The sequence below is a fragment of the Musca domestica genome, unplaced genomic scaffold, assembly GCF_030504385.1.
Source record: "Musca domestica strain aabys unplaced genomic scaffold, Musca_domestica.polishedcontigs.V.1.1 63, whole genome shotgun sequence".
NCBI classification, from domain to species: domain Eukaryota; kingdom Metazoa; phylum Arthropoda; class Insecta; order Diptera; family Muscidae; genus Musca; species Musca domestica.
The window spans coordinates 870,484-889,321 of record NW_026712370.1 but is presented as its reverse complement, the minus strand read 5'-3'; the positions used below and the strand labels follow the sequence as shown (position 1 = coordinate 889,321).

At 39.1% G+C, this 18,838-nt stretch overlaps 1 protein-coding gene across 1 annotated transcript in view; it reads right to left on the bottom strand.

Moving 5' to 3' along the window:
• Nucleotides 1-18,838, bottom strand: part of LOC101895560 (rho GTPase-activating protein 100F) — a 77,953-nt gene that overhangs the window by 8,675 nt on the left and 50,440 nt on the right. Inside the window, exons 4-12 of the mRNA XM_059129636.1 lie at nucleotides 14,448-14,768; nucleotides 14,268-14,390; nucleotides 14,062-14,199; nucleotides 13,696-13,969; nucleotides 12,608-13,620; nucleotides 11,417-12,542; nucleotides 7,473-7,552; nucleotides 7,059-7,410; nucleotides 6,160-6,413 (exon numbers count right to left, since the gene is read on the bottom strand). Of these exons, the coding sequence (XP_058985619.1) occupies nucleotides 6,160-6,413; nucleotides 7,059-7,410; nucleotides 7,473-7,552; nucleotides 11,417-12,542; nucleotides 12,608-13,620; nucleotides 13,696-13,969; nucleotides 14,062-14,199; nucleotides 14,268-14,390; nucleotides 14,448-14,768 (3,681 nt within the window). The remainder of the gene's footprint in view (nucleotides 1-6,159; nucleotides 6,414-7,058; nucleotides 7,411-7,472; nucleotides 7,553-11,416; nucleotides 12,543-12,607; nucleotides 13,621-13,695; nucleotides 13,970-14,061; nucleotides 14,200-14,267; nucleotides 14,391-14,447; nucleotides 14,769-18,838) is intronic.

The following is an 18,838-nucleotide window of genomic DNA, read 5'->3' as shown; positions in this document are numbered from 1 at the left end:
TAAATTAGCAAAGTGGTGTAGGGTATCATAAAGTCGGCCCCGCCCGACTTTAAGACTTTCTTTACTGGTTTATTTATATTTTTCAAGTTCCTTCCAAATGGTGGATAGTATTAAAAGTTCGACCCGGCCGAACTTAGCTGATTTTTTACTTGTTATCTCTACTTTCATAATCTGCTGGATTCCCCACGGTTTAATAGAATTTTTTGAAAATTCACTATAAATTGTTAATTTTGTAAAAAAATCACTAAAAATAGTGAATTTTGTGAAAATTCACTATAAATAATGAATTTTGTGAAAATTCCCTATAAATAGTGAATTTTGTGAAAATTCCCTATAAATAGTGAATCTTGTGAAAATTCACTATAAGTAGTGAATTTTGTGAAAATTCTATAAATAGTGAATTTTGTGAAAATTCTATAAATAGTGAATTTTGTGAAAATTCCCTATAAATAGTGAATTTTGTGAAAATTCCCTATAAATAGTGAATTTTGTGAAAATTCCCTGTAAATAGTGAATTTTGTGAAAATTCACTATAAGTAGTGAATTTTGTGAAAATTCACTATAAGTAGTGAATTTTGTGAAAATTCACTATAAGTAGTGAATTTTGTGAAAATTCACTATAAGTAGTGAATTTTGTGAAAATTCACTATAAGTAGTGAATTTTGTGAAAATTCACTATAAGTAGTGAATTTTGTGAAAATTCCCTATAAATAGTGAATTTTTTGAAAATTCACTAAAAATAGTGAATTTTGTGAAAATTCACTATAAAGAGTAAACTTTTAAATTTTACTATAAGTAGTAGATTTTGTGAAAAAATACTTAATTTTCCGACTCTTACATTATCATTTAATGTCAATGTTCGAATGAGTTGAATGGATCTAAAACTACTTGAGATGAGTAAAAATTTGTTTTTTTTTGTGATTTTGATGTTCGAAAAGGACCGATGAATGGATGTATGGATGTTTGGTTTTTGTGTTTTTAGCAAAGAAAACGAAAAAACATGCGTTCTCTGTTTTTCTTTTTCTTCATATTTAATTCACATTTTAAAGAAAACATTAACGCATAACGCTAGCTATGTATATGTATGGACTAGACAGTTATGTATGTACAAAAGGATTTGAAGCATTACATCGATGTCTGATCGATATGATTTTTTGTGGATTTTGTTTGTTATTTTGGCATTGAGATAGATGAAATGGTAAAATGGTTGCGTTGTTTTTTTTTTTTTTTTGTTTGGTTTAGCATGATTTTTGAGTTTGTTTTGGAATGATAAATATTTGTTTAGTTTATTTTGCTGATTTTGTTTTTTTTTTTTTTTATAGAATACTAATGCTAATGTGTAGTTTTGATTGTTTGATAGTTTTGTTTGATTGATTTGTTTCAACAAGTTTACCAGTAGTGGGCCAATCATGCTTACATCCGATTGCAGTCGTACATCACATCACATCAAATTTGCTTCAGTTATTGTTATTGTTATTAGTAACATTATGAAAGTTTCAATATTTGATTTGCGTAAAATATTAGTAGTCTTATTAGTTATCAATTAAAAGCAACATTTAGGTTTCTTTGGTATTTTTTTTTTCAAACGGTCAACAGGTATTTTTTTTATTGTTGAGGGAATGGGTGTGAGAATTGGAGTTTAACAAGGAAAGTGTACAGTACTTTTCAAGACGAATTAATTGTAGTGTTATAATCAATATTAGGATAGGGCTTCAAGTTTTTTGTATTTTTTTTAAACTCGTTGGAAACCCCAACATTAAAGTTTTGCAATGTTCATCCGATTATAAAGAGCTCAATATATAGATACAATATTTACAAGTTACGACCTGAAGAGAGTCTACAGACGACCTAAAGAGAGTCTATAGACGACCTGACGAGAGTCTACAGAAGATCTGAAGAGAGTCTATAGACGACCTGAAGAGAGTCTATAGATGACCTGAAGTTAATCTATAGACGACCTGAAGAGTTTCTATAGACGACCTGAAGAGAGTCTTTAGACGATCTGAAGAGAGTCTATAGACGACCTAAACAGAGTCTACAGACGATCTGAAGAGAGTCTATAGACGACCTAAACAGAGTCTACAGACGACCTGAACAGAGTCTATAGACGACCTGAACAGAGTCTATAGACGACCTGAACAGAGTCTATAGACGACCTGAACAGAGTCTATAGACGACCTGAAGGAAACCTTTAAAAACAACCTGAAGGGAATATTAATAGCCAACCTGAAGAGAGTCTATAGACGACCTGAAGGAAGTATTTATAGACGTTCCTCCGTCGTCCTTAAAAACAACTTGAAGGGAATATTTATAGCCAAACTGAAGAGATTCTATAGAAGGCCTGAAGAAAGTATTTATAGACGACCGGAAGGAAGCCTTTAAAAACAACCTGAGGGGAATTTTAAGCCAACCAGAAGAGAGTCTATAGAAGACCTGATAAATCCCATATATCAGCTATAATTCTAAATTAAATTTGCAGAATTCAGTATTATTCTTTTAAATAAAGTTCGTTTTTAAAAAATGTAGACTTTATATCTGCAATAGTATTTACTAATTTTTAGTATTTCGAAGCTCTCAGACGTAGATCTCAACAAAATGGCTGTTTTGCTAAATAAATGGTGGAAATCCCTTCAGTATATACAGGGTGAGATGAAAAAACTACAACCAACTTTAGACTGCTGTCATTTCTAAGCCACTCGTCTGACAGCTGTTAAAATTATTCCAGTGACAGCTCATATTATTGTTTACAAGCGTACAAAAGCATTTTGGTGAGAATTTTCCAGAAAAAAAAATATTTGTAACGGAATTCAAGCGTGATAGTGTGATTTCTTTATATTTGGTGGCTATTGTTAGAGCACTCCAGCATTTGAATGTGAATAAATGTTTTGTGTCTCGTACCAACGCCCGTAACCGTGATACTGGTAGCGTAGCCCGACGTCAAGGAAGTGGACGGCTTAAAACAGTAACATCAGCAGAAATTGTTCGAAAAGCAAAGAAGCAACTTGTACGAAACCCTCGTCGAAATGGACGAAAAACGCCTCGTGAGCTGAATATTCCATTCGGCAAATATTGAAAAATGAGCTCGGGGTAAAGCCCTTGAAATTCCAAAAAGTGCAAGAAATTACACCGCAACAGAAAGAAAATAGACTCAAAAGAGCTAAAGAGTTTCTTCGCTTGGCCGAAAGTGGTAAACTGACGAATTTGGTTTTTTCCGATGAGAAAACATTCGTTGTCCAGCAGTTAGTAATCAAACAAAATGATCGAAGTTTACTAGCCAAGGAGGTCAGCTGAAAATGTGCACCTTCCGTTGGCCACCAGAACCCATGCGCCGGCAATGGTGATGGTGTGGGCCGCCATAACAGCCGATGGTCGATCTCCGCTCGCATTAATCGATCGAATAATGCCGAATATTATGGCGAAAATATTCTGGAGGGAATATTAAGGCTTTGGGGATGCAAACATTTTGGCCGCAGACCTTGGACATTCCAACATGACTCAGCACCATCGCACTCAGCACGCGCCACCCATGAATGGTTACAAAATGAGGTTTCTCACTTCATTTCCAGCATACAATGGCCACCAAAATCTCCGGATAACAATCCGTTGGACTATTGTGTCTGGAGTATTTTGGAAAGCAAGGTTGGCACTAAAAAATACCAAGCGATACCAATACCAAGCAAGCGCTTCACCAAAATACCGCAGAGCAACATTCGGGCAGCATATGACGTTTTCATTGGCCATTTGAAGGCCATAATTCGTGCCAAAGGTGACCAATTCTAACAAATCTACACTTATTCTAAAATTTGATGCTACTTCCGACATTTTTTGCTTTCATTCAATAAAAAAATGAGAAAATTATGGCGTTCGACTTTGTTGCAGTTTTTTATCTCACCCTGAATTTGCCTGATATAAAAAGGAAACATCTTGGTATTCTATAACGAGGAAGGCCTTTTGGGCTTCTATAGCGAAGAAGATCTTTTGGTCTTTAACTCTTTAACGGAGAAAAAAAATTTTGGCCTTCTACAACGAAAAATACCTTCAGATCTTCTGCTACGAAGAAGACCTTCTGGTCTTCTATAACGAAAAATACCTTCTGATCTTCTATAAAGAGAACCTCTTGGTCTCGTATAAAAAAGACCCTCGGGTCTTCCATAACGAAAACTGTCGGATTTTGGTCTTTTATAAGAAAATCTTTTGGTTTTCTATGACATAACCTCTAGGTCTTCTGTGAGAAGACATCTTTGCCTTCTATAAAGAAGACCTATTGGTCTTTTTTTTAAGAAGAACTCGTGTTATTCTATAAAGAAGACCACTTGGTATTTTTTCTTGCCAGCATTCATGCCCAGACCAATTCCGTGGTACTGCCACCCAAAGCCATGCTGCTAATGAGATTTCCAACTGGAGAGATTGCGACTGGAGCTGGGCCTAGATTTTAAGCACAGCATTGGACGGGGTATAATTGAATTCATAGTCAGGTTGTCGTAGAGCGGTGGTCCCATTACAATTGATATATTATTGGGATGCACTGAAAACGACATTCCTCCTATAGATGTTATTATACAATTGTAATTCGAAAATATTTTAATGTTTCTCGGTTGTTATTTACTCCTTGGGTCATAAGAAAGTCCTTCTTAACATCTCAATTATTTCTAAAATCTTAATTATTAACATAATTCTTATATTCCTTAATTTTAAAGAGTACCATATAGGGTTGCCCATATTCGACGGACCCATCTGGCAACGCCATAACTTTTGACAGAGATGTCACATCGTTTAATGACATACCGCGTTTGAAGCGTCAGTCCAAGCAGTCAGTCCAAGCAGACAAGCCTCGACGATTGGAATGGGACCAAAGAGTCATCGAAATGGCAAAAGATGACGAGCAATTTTGGAACAAAATTATCATGTCCGATGAAGCCCATTTCACATTGAATGGGACCGTAAGCAAAAACAAAATTGCCGTTTTTACGCCACTGAAAATCCTCAGGAGATTCAAGAAGTACCTCTTCATGACGAAAAAGTCACAGTTTGGTGTGGCGTTAGTGCGAAAACGGTCATTGGGCCGTTTTTCTTCCAAAATGAAAATGGCCATGCTGTTACCATCAATCAGGAGCGTTATCGCGACATGATGGCCAATTTTGTGATGTCAATTATTCGTCGAAAGCGTATGAGGCAGTTCTGGTTTCAACAAGGCGGCACTCCACCGCACACAAGTCGCATAACAATCGATTTTCTGAAGAATTTGTTTCCGGGCCGTTTGATGTGGAAAAGTGGAGATTTGGACTGGCCACCGTGTTCGCCCGATTTGACGCCGCCTGACTTCTTCTTGTGGGGATATTTGAAGTCAAAGGTTTACGTTAACAAGCCAAGGACCGTAGAAGAGCTCAAGGACAACATTCGTGAAGAAATAGCCGCTATTCCGGCCGAAATGTTGGCAAAAACGATGGAAAATGCAGCAAAAAGGGCACAATACGTCATCAACACCAGAGGCGGCCATTTGAGAGATATAATATTCAAAAATTGATGTAAACAAATCTACTTGGAACAAATTAAATGATTAACATTGCCAACGGCCAAATTTTTATTTTTTCTTTGATTAAAAAAAAAAAAACATGGGTCCGTTGAATATGGGCAACCCTGTATTTTTTGCATTTTGAACATGTCTAGTAATCTGTCATGTTATGATCGAAGGAGTTCGGTTTCCCTAAAAGTAAGATCTTATCGTAAAAATTGTCTCATATTGCCCAAATATTACTTAGATGAAAAGTACTGTACATTTTTCTAGAAATGTTCGTCTGGCTGTGTAAAAGGTATTTAATAATTTATTGGATTGAGGTTAGGTCACAGATGGACCTTCCTGGGGAGGGAAACTGAATAGAGGGTTTTAGGTTTTTTTTTTTTCATTGGCTATAAGTAGACACAAATTACACCAATATTATGCCATTTTGATTAGACACTTATAACATAACATTTGTCAAGTATGTGGCGGTGTCATTGTCCCCCCAGCTTGATACTGTTTTTTTCTTCGTTTTGTTTTAAAAACAATTATAAAATAAATTAATTATTTACTTTGTAATCATAGTTGTAGTAGTAGAAGTTAAGAAAGTTTTTTTTATTTGGAGAAGGAAATTAGGATGTGTGTGGTGTTTTTGTTGTTACCTGTTGCACCGCTTGTTGCAAGGCTCGATGCGATTGAGCTAACTGACCCACTACTGATTGATACAGATGACTGTTGACTGTGGCTGAGAGCGGATGTTGGCCTTGAGAAAGTATGTTGGTTACCGAAGTGGACGAGCGTAGTAGATTGCCCGCCGCCATGAGCTGCTGCTGCTGCGCCATGAGGAACGCCTGCCTGTCCACTTGCAACGCACTGACTTTGCTTCCACGCTGCCCTGTTGACTCGCCGCGCCGACCTGTCTACATAGGACTCTGTATTAATCAATATTATTGCAATTTTCATTGTTAACTATACACTTAAGTGGTATACATATGTGTGAACTCAAAAACTAAAAAAAAATGGATGGAAAATGATAGATGGGTTCTTGAAAGAGATGGTTCGATAGAAAGAGATATGGGTTGTTGAGAGCCAAAAAAGTTAGATAGATTGAGAAAAACACGCAAAACAACCAATACAAAGTTCTCTTTTTTTTGCATTGTGTTGTTAACGAAAATCAAGGAAAAAGTTAACGGAACGAAATGGAAACGGAACAGTGTTGGAGCATTTTTTCTCTGGTTATTCGGTTTGGTGTAAAAGTGAAAAAATTGTCAGTGAGCTTTGGGTAGTGGTAGTGGTGGTGGTGTTCTATTCAAAAAAAAAATTAGAAACCCTTCAAGAAAAAAATTCAAATAAAATTGCATTTATGTAAACGTTTAAGTTTCTTTCTGTGTTTTTGTTGTGGTGACAAGTTTGTTTTTTTTTTTTTCATTTATTTATTTCTGTGCCACAAAATGTGTCCAAACGAGTTTTTGTTTATGACCCAAAAATCAAAACGTAACAAAAAGAAATGAAAATTTGTTTTTTTTTTTCGTACACAAGAAATATACTAGAATTACGTTACCTGAAACAACGCCCGGCATATTATTCATACTGCCAGCATTCATGCCCAGACCCATACCGAGGCCCATACCCATGGTACTGCCACCCACAGCCATGCTGCTAATGAGATTACCACCTGCTCCGACACCAGCACTCTGATGATGTTGCGACTGAGGCTGGGGCCAGATTTGCAAGAGATATTTCAGCACAGCAATGGGCTGGGCATGATCGATCTCAGAGCCGGGTTGGGCGCTGGCCGAGTGTAGCATTAGCGGTGGGCCCATGACAGTGGCTAAAGCTTGAGCTGACATCTTATTGCGTTCGGAATTGGAAACGACCAGCGACAAGTGATCCAAGAGAAATACTAAGGTGGCCTAATAGATAAAAATGTGTTTATTTTAAATCCAGTGAAGATCATTTGAATTGCAGAACTTACCCTATTTGCTCTAGGTAAGCAATCCAATATGCTAAGCATCAATTTTGCATTGCCTTCGGGATCATCAGGTAGACATACAGCTGCAGAAATAAAATATATTATTTCAAAGAATTAATAAAGACCAGTAAGGAAAAGTCAAAAGTCGGGCTCGACCGACTATATGATGCCCTACACCACTATGCATATTTGGAAGAGCCCACGTAAACAAAAGAATTTATTTCAAGTAAATCATACCACCTATCAACATTTGGCTTAAAAGCAGCTATGGTTTGCTATAGAGTGCATGATATCACTTGCAGAAGGATTATATAAAAAAAGAACAGTAAAGAAAGTCTTAAAGTCGGGCGGGGCCGACTTTATGATACCCTACACCACTTATAATTATAATTTAAAGTTCAAAGAACTAAATATACCGAAGCATTTGTATCTTTTAAATTCGGACTTGTATTGTCCATTTGGTGCACAATAAATTTGAAATCGGATAAAAAAATATATGGGAGCTATATCCAAATCGGAACCGATCTCGATAATATTTGCAAAAATATTTCTGAGCTGTATTTGATATATTTCCCTGAATATCGTTGTCACGGAGTGCATATTACGGATGTGGGTAACAAATATGACAAATCGGATGAACAGTATATATGGGAGCTATAGCTATATCTCAACCGATCTTCACCAAATTTGACATACTAGCTTCTAGACTAAATTCAGTCGTTAGTGTCAAATTTCATCCAATTTGGACAAATATTAGACGTTTGGTGCACAATCAAAGGTAAATCGGACGAAGTTATATATGGGAGCTATATCCAAATCTGAACCGATCTCGATAAAATTTAGCAAATGTATTTCTGAGCTGTATTTGATATATTTCCCCAAATATTGTTTTTACAGAGTGCATATTACGGCTGCGGAGGACAAAAATAACAAATCGGATGAACAATATATATGGGAGCTATAGCTATATCTGAACAGATTTCGATCAAATTTGGCATACTTATTTTCAGGTAAAATTTGATCGTACTTGCAAAATTCCATACTATTGGGACTGATATTACACATTTGGTGCACAATAAAAAACAAATCGGACGAATATATATATGATAGCTATATCTAAATTTTTACCGATTATCTCCAATTTCAATAGGGTTCGTCCCTGGGCCAAACAAATGATTTGTGCAAAATTTCATCTGGATAGGGCAATAAACGCGAACTGTACTTTGCTTACAAAAATACATGGACAGACGGACGGAAGGACATGCATCAATCGACTCAGAATGTAATTCTATGCAGATCATCAAAAGGAACTATAGGTCTATCTCGTTTCCTTTTACCTGTTACAAACAAATGCACAAAGACATAATACCCTGACCACCTTGTGGTGTAGGGTATAAATACAGGGTGAGATGAAAAAACTGCAACCAACTTCAGTCTGTTGTCATTTCTAAGCCACTCGTCCGACAGCTGTTCAAATTATTCCAGAGACAGTTCATTATATTGTTTACGAGTGTACATACCAATTTGGTGAGAATTTTCCAGAAAAAATATTCAGTCTGATAGTGTGATTTCTTTATATTTGGCTGGAAAACCACAAGTGGCTATCGTTAGAGCACTCCAGTATTTATATCTGAATACATCTTTTGTGTCTCGTACCATCGCTCGTTACCGTGATACTGGTAGCGTAGCCCGACGTCAAGGAAGTGGACGGACGAAAACAGCAACATCAGCAGAAATGGTTCCAAAAATTAAAGAAGCGACTTGATCGAAACTCGCGTCGCAGTGGCCGAAAAATGGCTCGTGTGCTGAACATATCGCAATATTCCATTCGACAAATATTGAAAAATGAGCTCGGGGTAAAGCCATTGAAATTACAAAAAGTGCAAGAATTTGCACCGCAACGGAAAGAAAATAGACTCAAAAGAGCTAAAGAGTTGCTTCGTTTGGCCGAAAGTGGTGAACTGCCGAATTTGGTTTTCTACGATGAGAAAACATTCGTTGTCCAGCAGTTTGTAAACGAACAAAATGATCTTGTTTACTGGCCAAAGAGGTCAGCTGAAAATGTGAACCTTCCGTTGCCCGCCAGAACTCAAGCGCCGGCCATGGTGATGGTGTGGGCCGCTCTCCGCTCGTATTTATTGTTCGTGGCATCAGAATAAATACCGAATATTACCGCGAAAACATTCTGGAGGGGTATTAAAGCCTTGGGCACGCAATCATGTTGGCCGCAGACCTTGGACGTTCCGACAGGACTCCATCGCACTGAGCGCGCGCCACCCAAGAATGATTACAAAATGAGGTTCCTCGCTTCATTTGCAGGGCACAATGGCCACCAAAATCTCCGGATACCAATCCGTTGGACTATTGTGTCTGGAGTATTTTGGAAAGCAAGGTTGGCACTTAAAAAATACCAAAGTGTCGATTACCTCAAGCAAGCGCTACGCCGGGAATGGCCAAAAATACCGCTGAGCAACATTCGGGCAGCGTGTGGCGGTTTCATTGGTCGTTTGAAGACAAAAATTCGTGCCAAAGGTAACTAATTCGAACAAATCTAAACTTATTCTAAAATTTGATGTTATTTTCGAAATTTTTTGCTTTCAGTGAATAAAATCACTTTGTTGCAGTTTTTTTTATCTCACCCTATCACCCTAACAATACGAGGAATAATTTGGTCGACCAAGACCCTTGGAATAACTAAAACCAGGAGTATCATTTTATAACTGCTGTACCAAAAGGTGGACCTATATTCATAATTTCTTGTAAAACTTGCCCAAAATTCGGAAAATTAATTAATTAAAAATACTTGAAATCGAAATTATCCTTGCAATGGGATTATTTCAAAACAAGGCCCAATATGACCTATTTCTGTACCAATAATTATGAATGTAATCCTATGATCTCTATTAAATTTCAAAGCTCTATCCGTAATATTGAGAAATATGTTTCAAACCATTGGGCTCCTCCTGTATATGTAATAGCTATATATATATATATATATATATATATATATATACATATATATATATATATATATATATATAATAACATTTGAACGCAAAACTCCTGTGGGGTTTTCATCTATAAACGAGTACTAACGAGCCTAGCGTATGTTGATATACAAATTTATTTTGTTCAGAGACTCACAATGAAATTTGATGTAGAACAATTCTTACTTTGACACCTTTCCCAAAATGTGAAGTATAAAGGAAGGATGTTTATAACCAAATTTTAACAAGTTAAAAAGCAGTAAGTTCAGCCGGGCCGATATTTTAATACCCTCCACCATTTGCAACGAATTTGGAAATTTTCAAAAAATAAAATCCTTAAAAAATTCTGTTAACATTTTAAAAATACCGAATATAGCCGTTATATTGGGGTCTACACGAGGTGGACATACATAGGCATTGTTTGTCATAAGCCATTACCATATTCAAATTCGAAACTTGAAATAAACCGTGAATAATGTAGCTAAAATCATCAAAATATCGTTTACAGGGAGGTACCATTATATCGGAGCTGTGCGAAGACCTGGACCAGCAATTTTCTGTCACAGGCTGTAGCATCCATTAAGAACTTCAAATACCACATCTCAAACAATTTCGGTGGGTATTGTACCTAAAATCGTCAAAATACCGAATATAGGGAGGTACTGATATATGGGGCCTATTTCTGTCACAGACTGTAGTTCCAACTTAACCTGCCTACTGGAAAAATAAACATGTGTGCAAAATTTTAGCCATCTATCTCAATTGATTCGAAAGATAGCGTGATTACAACAGACAGACGGACATAGCTAAATCGACTTAGAATTTTACGCTGATCAAGAATATATATACTTTGTTGGGTCTGACATGAGTATTTTGAGGAGTTACAAGCGGAATAACAAAGTTAATATATCCTCCATAGTATGGTGGAGGAAGATTATTTCTCAATTATCCTAAACTCACCCAATGCATCGACTGTCATCTGGAAGAGACATCGCGTGAACAACGGTTCTGGCAATTCTCTTAGATAGTCTTTCAGCACACCAGTGATGACATTGATATCAGGAACATGTTCGGGAGTCAATTCCACGGCACGACTATTACGTTCGAATGCCTCGCGCAGCAAACGTTTTTTGGTGGCCGATCCACACAGACGATACAAGCCGATTATATCCAGACCACGTCGCTCTACCTCTTCGACACATCGTCGCAGCACTATGGGAACTGGGGCACAGCCAGGAGCTCCCTTCGACTCGCGATTCACCACAGTCTCAAGATCAGCACCGAATAGGGTGGGATAACCGGCCCGTAAACTAGGCAAACCACGACGCTTGTACAGAGCTATCGGATCAGTGTGACGCATACGTATATAGATGGTACCGCGTGGCTCCACCTTGAGGGCGAGTTGATGTAGAGGTGATTGCCGTAGTATCGTTGACAGTGATATGGCTCCACGATAGCATAACTTGTGTCGATGTTGTGGATCCCATGAATAGACGAGAACATCCAATTGCTTATTCCCAACCAGATCGAGTTCGAATGACTCGTCCCAATCGAATTGCAAGTCCCCGGAACGTACCACAGTACGGGCCTTGTGCACGCGATCGCATTCTATCACACAGTACAGATCACGTGTGGGCGCCGGTAGATGTTGTCCTCCTGCACCGTGCTGTGGTCCCAGTTCGGGTGCCGAACGTAGGCCACGGCCCGCTAACAGGTGAATCCACAACATACCCGATACACCGCCAATATCAACTATTGGTTTGTCTAGCTTGTATTTGCTGAACTCTGCAGGATTAATGTCGATTTGTCGATGTGGTCGCGGCAGTGTGGCACTGGGGGTGGGCGCCGGACTTTGATGGCCTCCGGTACTCATAATGCTGCCACTGGGACTGGCTGGGCCAGCTGAGAGTTCGAGTAGTTGGCGCATGCGACGAATGCTGGGGGAACGTATTGAATTGGGGCCACCTATGTGCTGGGATGACATGGAACGCACTGGCAGTGAAGAAATGGGCCGGGGCATACCCAAGTGGCGATCCAGGGTACCGGCTCCCAGTATACCCGTTCGACTGGAGTAAATGCTTTCCGTCTGAAAGAAAAACAAGAAAATTGATTAAGACACAATCTTAACAGCGCTACGACTTCCTGACGTACATTTCTCAGAGCATCGTGTATGTTCTCGGCACTGCATGAGAATCGATGTGACCTCGGCTGATTTAACAAATCCCTTGTCATACGCATCTGTTCGGCTATGGCAGAACTGCTGGGTGCCCTTCGTAACCAGGCCCGATATTCATCCGATGTAAATATGGACTGGGGACTGGCTGTGATGCGTGATCTCAAATCCCGATCCCGTCTGGCATTGAACTCGGGCGCCGAAATATTGCCATCACTTTCATCCATTATGCGATCGCTTATACGTGACCGTATACCCGGTAAACGTACACCGGGTCGATCTCTTGGCAGTGAATTGAACTTAGCCATATCTGGCCCTCCACCCAGTACAGAAGCACCGCCCGGTGCCCCAGCACCACGAGGCATACTGGCGATGGCAGGCCGGTTATAGTAGTAATAATTGGGCCGCGGTCCAACCGTTGCCTCTGTATCACTGGAATAATCCAAATTGGGTCTTGATCGTCGGGTCAGGGACTGAGTACCACTTGGCCCATATTTGGCATTTGAATGTGGATCGTATCGTCCATAACGGCCCAGTGTGCCACCCGGACCCATAATCACCGAACCACCGCTGGGTTTCAAACTTGGCCTTAGCAATGAGTGGCGACCCAATGAATTCGAATAGTCGGCATATTCTACGCGAGGCAAATGCTGATCGGAACCGGATCGAGGGAAACGTGCCCGTTGCGGTACATTACCCACCGACAAGCGACGAGATGGCGGTGCTCCTGGATAGAAAGAATGCACCTTCTCCGCCAAACTCTCTAGCGTACCGGCATTCTTGTAATACGCATGTGATGGAGCAAACTGATGACCCTTCGGCTGTTCCGTAATGACTGAGGATGGCGGTGGTGGTGGTTTATAGCCCCAATTAGGTGGTTCCATGCCCGGGCGTGTATTATAGTACATATCCAATTGTTCCGATTGCGGACTATAGTTGTTAAGGCCCAGACCTAGGCGGGAACGTGACTCGGACATCTCACGGCCATCACCTACACCCCCAAAAAGAGAGAGAGGAGAAAAAGACCAAACTTAATATATCACAACCAAGCAACAATATCAAATACCTGTACGTCTTTCGCGTGATGAACGGGATCTTGACATGTGATCAGTCTCGTCTAGCTCCTCGTCTCGCAGGTCACGTTTCATGACAACAACCGGTGGTGGCTTCTGCTCGGGTCTGGACATGGAAGGTGGGCCCGGTGAACCGGTGCCACGATTGCCGCAACGCTGTCGTATGGCCAACACTAGACGTCGTGGAATTGACATTATTATGACAACGTCGTCCAGGGACATGTGTGTGACATCGACTAAATTCACGGCCAGAATTTCATCGCCCACCTGAATGTTAAAGAAAATCAGTGAATATTTGGGTGTTTCTCATTTAAAATAAGAGAGAGAGAGAGGTACAAGGAAAGAGAGTACCAACACACCTTCAGGCATCCACTATTCGACACCGCTGATTCGATGGCAATGCGTGAAATGAATACACCATCTGTACGATCGGCACCATTTCCCTCGCGAATATATAAACCTAAGGTCTGACCGGGTCTCTTGACGATTTCCACCAACTGCAACAAAATTGCAACAATAATGAGATTTTTTTTTCAAAAAATTTCAAAAGTTCCAAAAATCTCACCTGTACTATGTGTCGATTATCTTTCTTGGCCAATAATTTATGGGCTGCATCTACGGCCTGTTTGCCTCCAATGCTATGGGGCTCCAAGATGCGTACAATCATTTCACCTCGTCTCTCGACCGCCTAAAAAAGAAGACAAGATTTTAATTTTAACTCGAGTTTAGAAGCACATCTTTCTACCTCCAAGGCGGCCGCTGTATTCGGATCGTGATCATTTTCAACAGCTTCTATCTGCCGGAAAATCTCTGAACTAATACCCGAGACCTTCCGGAAATCACCCTGCAGTAGTACCGGTTCTTTGGAACCGCCCTGCCGTTGCTGATGATGTTGTTGATGCTGTGATTGTTGTTGTTGATGATGATGTTGTTGCTGCTGTTGTTGATGTTGTTGCTGCTGCTGTTGTTGCTGATTGACCATCGTTTGCATTTGATTTGATGGCAATGGTCCGGGCGGCGCACGGCCCGGGCTTGCCGTAACATCAGGAACTGATCTTCCATTTTCCTGAAAAGGAATTAAAAATAAATATTTCATTAAATATGCAATTGTCAGTGGGAACTCATTTGTATACCCTCCGCCATACATTGCAGGGTATATTAAGTTCTTCATTCCGTTTGTAACTTATCGAAATAATAATTTTAGAACTAACAAAGTATATATACTCTTGATCAGCCTAAAATTCAAAACGAATTAAGATAGAAAGCTAACATTTTGCGCAGATCAGTTTTTGTCTGTAGGCAGTTCAAGTTCGAAGATGGGCTATATCGGTCCACGATATCATATAGCCCACATATAACGGTATCCCCCGATATTCGGTATTTTGATGGTTGTAGCCAAATTTTTCAATGAAATTGTCTGGAAATCCACACGAGGAGTTACTTCTGAGTATTTTACCTCTTGGATGAGTATTGTCTATATAGGTCCACAATATCGTGTATCCCTACATAAGTTTTCAAACCTCTAAATTAAATGTTGCGAAATATATCTCAACATATGGGGGTCCCTTTTTGATTGACCAAGTCTATATAAGGACCTCAAGAAAGTTTGGCCTGAGATTAATTTAATTCATTAATAAACCAAGTCTTATTAAATCCGCTTGGTATTTTCCAAAGCCCACAGTGAATTTTTCTAGATTTTTTTTTTTTTTTTTTTTTTTTTTTTTTGACACCTTTAGTCTAAAACGAATTTTTATTTTAGTTTCAGTCGGTAACTCCAAAAAAGACGGAGGAAAAAATCATAAAAAAAGAAATAGTGTGATCTCTTTATATTTGGCTGGAAAACCACAAGTGACTATCGTTAGAGCACTCCAGCATTTAAAAGTGAATAAATCTTTTGTGTCTCGTACCATCGCTCATTACCGTGATACTGGTAGCGTAGCCCGACGTCAAGGAAGTGGACGGAAGAACACAGCAACATCAGCCGAAATGGTTCGAAAAGTAAAGAAGCGATTTGATCGAAACCCGTGTGGCAGTGGCCGAAAAATGGCTCATGAGCTGAACATATCGTAATATCCCATTCGGCAAATATTGAAAAATGAGCTCGGGGTAAAGCCATTGAAATTCCAAAAAGTGCAAGAACTTACACCGCAACCGAACGAAAATAGACTCAAAAGAGCTTAAGAATCAGCTGAAAATGTACACCTTCGATTGGCCACCCGAACTCAAGCGCCGGCCATGGTGATGGTGTGAGCTGCCATAACAGCCGTCGGTCGTGGTCGTTCTCCGCTCGCTCCGTGGCATCAGAATAAATGCCGACTATTATTGCGAAAATATTCTGGAGGGTGTATTAAAGCCTTGGGCACGCAAACATTTTGGCCGCAGACCTTGGACATTCCAACAGGACTCAGCACCATCGCACTAAGCACACGCCACCCAATAATGGTTACAAAATTAGGTTCCTCGCTTCATTTCCAGCGCACAATGGCCATCAAAATCTTCGGTGGCCAATCCGTTGGACTATTGTGTCTGGAGTAATTAGGAAAGTAAGGTTGGCACTAATAAATATTTCGCAGGGAATGGACCAAAATACCACAGAGCAACATTTGGGCAGCGTGTTACGTTTTCATTGGCCGCTTGAAGGCAATAATTCGTGCCCAATATGACCAATTTGAACAAATCTAAACATATTTATACCCTACAACACTATGTGTTGGGGGTATTATAAGTTTGATTGGGCCAAAAATTACGTAACACCTCGAAATATTGGTTTCCCACATAGGAAAGTATATATGGGTCTTCCTAGCTCGCCGAGCTGAGTCGATCTAGCTATGTATGTCCGTCCTTCCGTCTGTCCATGTTAATTTGTAATCAAGCTACAGGTCGCAATTATGAACCGATCCTCACGAAATTGGAAATGGAGGTGGGGTTAGGGTCAGAATAGAACCCTGTTTTGGAGATGATCGCACGATATTTAGGGGTTGAAATGGACCAAAAACAGAAAATTTTCCTGATTTTGCAGTTGCTCTATAGGTCATAATTATGAACCAATCGACGCGAAAATTTACATGGAGTTAGAGTTTGGGACTGGGCAGAAACCTACCAATTTGAGCGGCCATCGGACAATAATTAGCGGCTAAAATAGACCCTGACTTTTATGTTAGAAAATAGGAACATTTCCACTAAACCGCTAATATTTTTAATCTCAGCCAAATCACAAATACATTAAAATATCGCTTCTGACCATAACAGTGATGCTAAAAGCCAAGAAATCGGATATATAGCAAAATAGGTACAATACATGTGTAAAAGAATTGATCTTATTTATTCTGCTTATAAATCAAGAACCGCTGGGTCGATTTTCACAATTCACATCAATTCGGAATGGTCTCTTGCCAGAAAAGAATAAAATCTAAGAAAATCGCGGGATAATATACCAATAAAAAAAGTTATATCTTTTGTTTCATTTTTTTCCATTTTTGTCATTTTTTTATGGCATGCGATTTTTTCGATTTGACTTACAATTTTGAATTTTTTAAATTTTTACACCCCCCAACACTACGTTTTGAGGTTATTATATGTATGTCGCAATTATCGTCCGATCCTCACGAAATTTTGCATGGGTCGAATTTAAGCCTATTGTTCTTAGGATGTGCACTTAAAGGTTTAAATGGCTAAAAAAAATTTACATTTTTCTAATTTTGTAGTCGTTCTATAGGCCACAATTGAAAACTAATCGACACGGAATTTCGCATCGGAAGAGAGTTGAGGACAGAGAAGAAGTCTAGCATTTTGGATGACCATTGGATTATATTTAGCTGTAAAATTGACCACAACTTTCGTGTGCAATTGTTTTGAATACTTCTCAATACTACGGAGTGCGTAAATATTGGCCAAATTCTCAGGGTCAAAAACCTAAGGGTAACCTCTGGACAGGGCTCTTTATCATTATTTCAAAAAAGAAATCTTCCAAAATGGACTTGCATATAAAGGGACTTCGAACATATTGTAGTGTTGTAGGGTATCACATGGTCGGCCCCGCACGGCTATAGCCTTTGCTTACTTGTCTAAAATTTGAAAAATTTGCGTTTATCTTTGTTGCAGATATTTTATCTCGCCCTGTAAACCTCTTTTAGTCATTCATATATTTGTATCTAAAGGAAGATAGCTGTTCCATTTAACCGCTTCTTCTAAAAATTTCCCATTATAAAAACGATTCATTCATTTTTATCGGAAGACTCTGCTGCATTTGGCTAGACATTTTGGCAAACATTAATTCACTGGCTGTCATAAAGTTCCCGCACACACGTCATCAATGGCAGACGTTGTCATCACCATGCAAACAATGGAATACAATGTAGCCACGAATATCCACACATAGATACCTACACATACATGTATGTGCGTCCGTTTGAGTGGTTCTTTGTTTTATTTATTTTTTTTTTCTTTTTACTTTCTATTATTGTTGTTATGAGTCACCTGGTCTGCTCGGTTTTCGTTGTCGTTATTGCGTGTTTGTACTACTTGGATTTACAAAAATGTCATACATTATTTACCAACATCGTCCCACACACACACTCACTCACATTCATACACCCACACCTGCAAACCCGGCACCAAATAATCCTACCTCAATTGCTGCTCCAAGTAGTTGGATTTTGTATTTTCTTAAATTCCTGGAAAAAAAAGTGGGTGGTATGGTAGCGATGGCGTGTTTCTTGCTTACTTGCTTGCGACAAGGAGATTTGCAACAACACTAACAACAAGTGTGTAAGTCCATTGTAATCGTCTGGCATTTTGAAATGCTGACATGACATTTGCAAAGTTCCCGGTATTCGTTCAAGGTCTTAATGTAGGATTTTAATTATTTTTTTCCAGTTTTGGTTTTTCTTTATTTCAAAATCAATGGAGCGACAAGTGAATTGTGATTTTTTTAACAACTTTCGTATTCGTATGAAGTTTTAAAAACGAAATAACAAAGTAATTGTTTTCTTAGGAATATTGTACTCCAAGACAAGGCATTGATGGACATAAAAAATTATTACACTTACAAAGAGTTGTAAAAAATCTGTCAAATACATTCTATAAACGACATATAGAAGTTACCCTACATATGGACTTATGAGTCCATGAACTCTC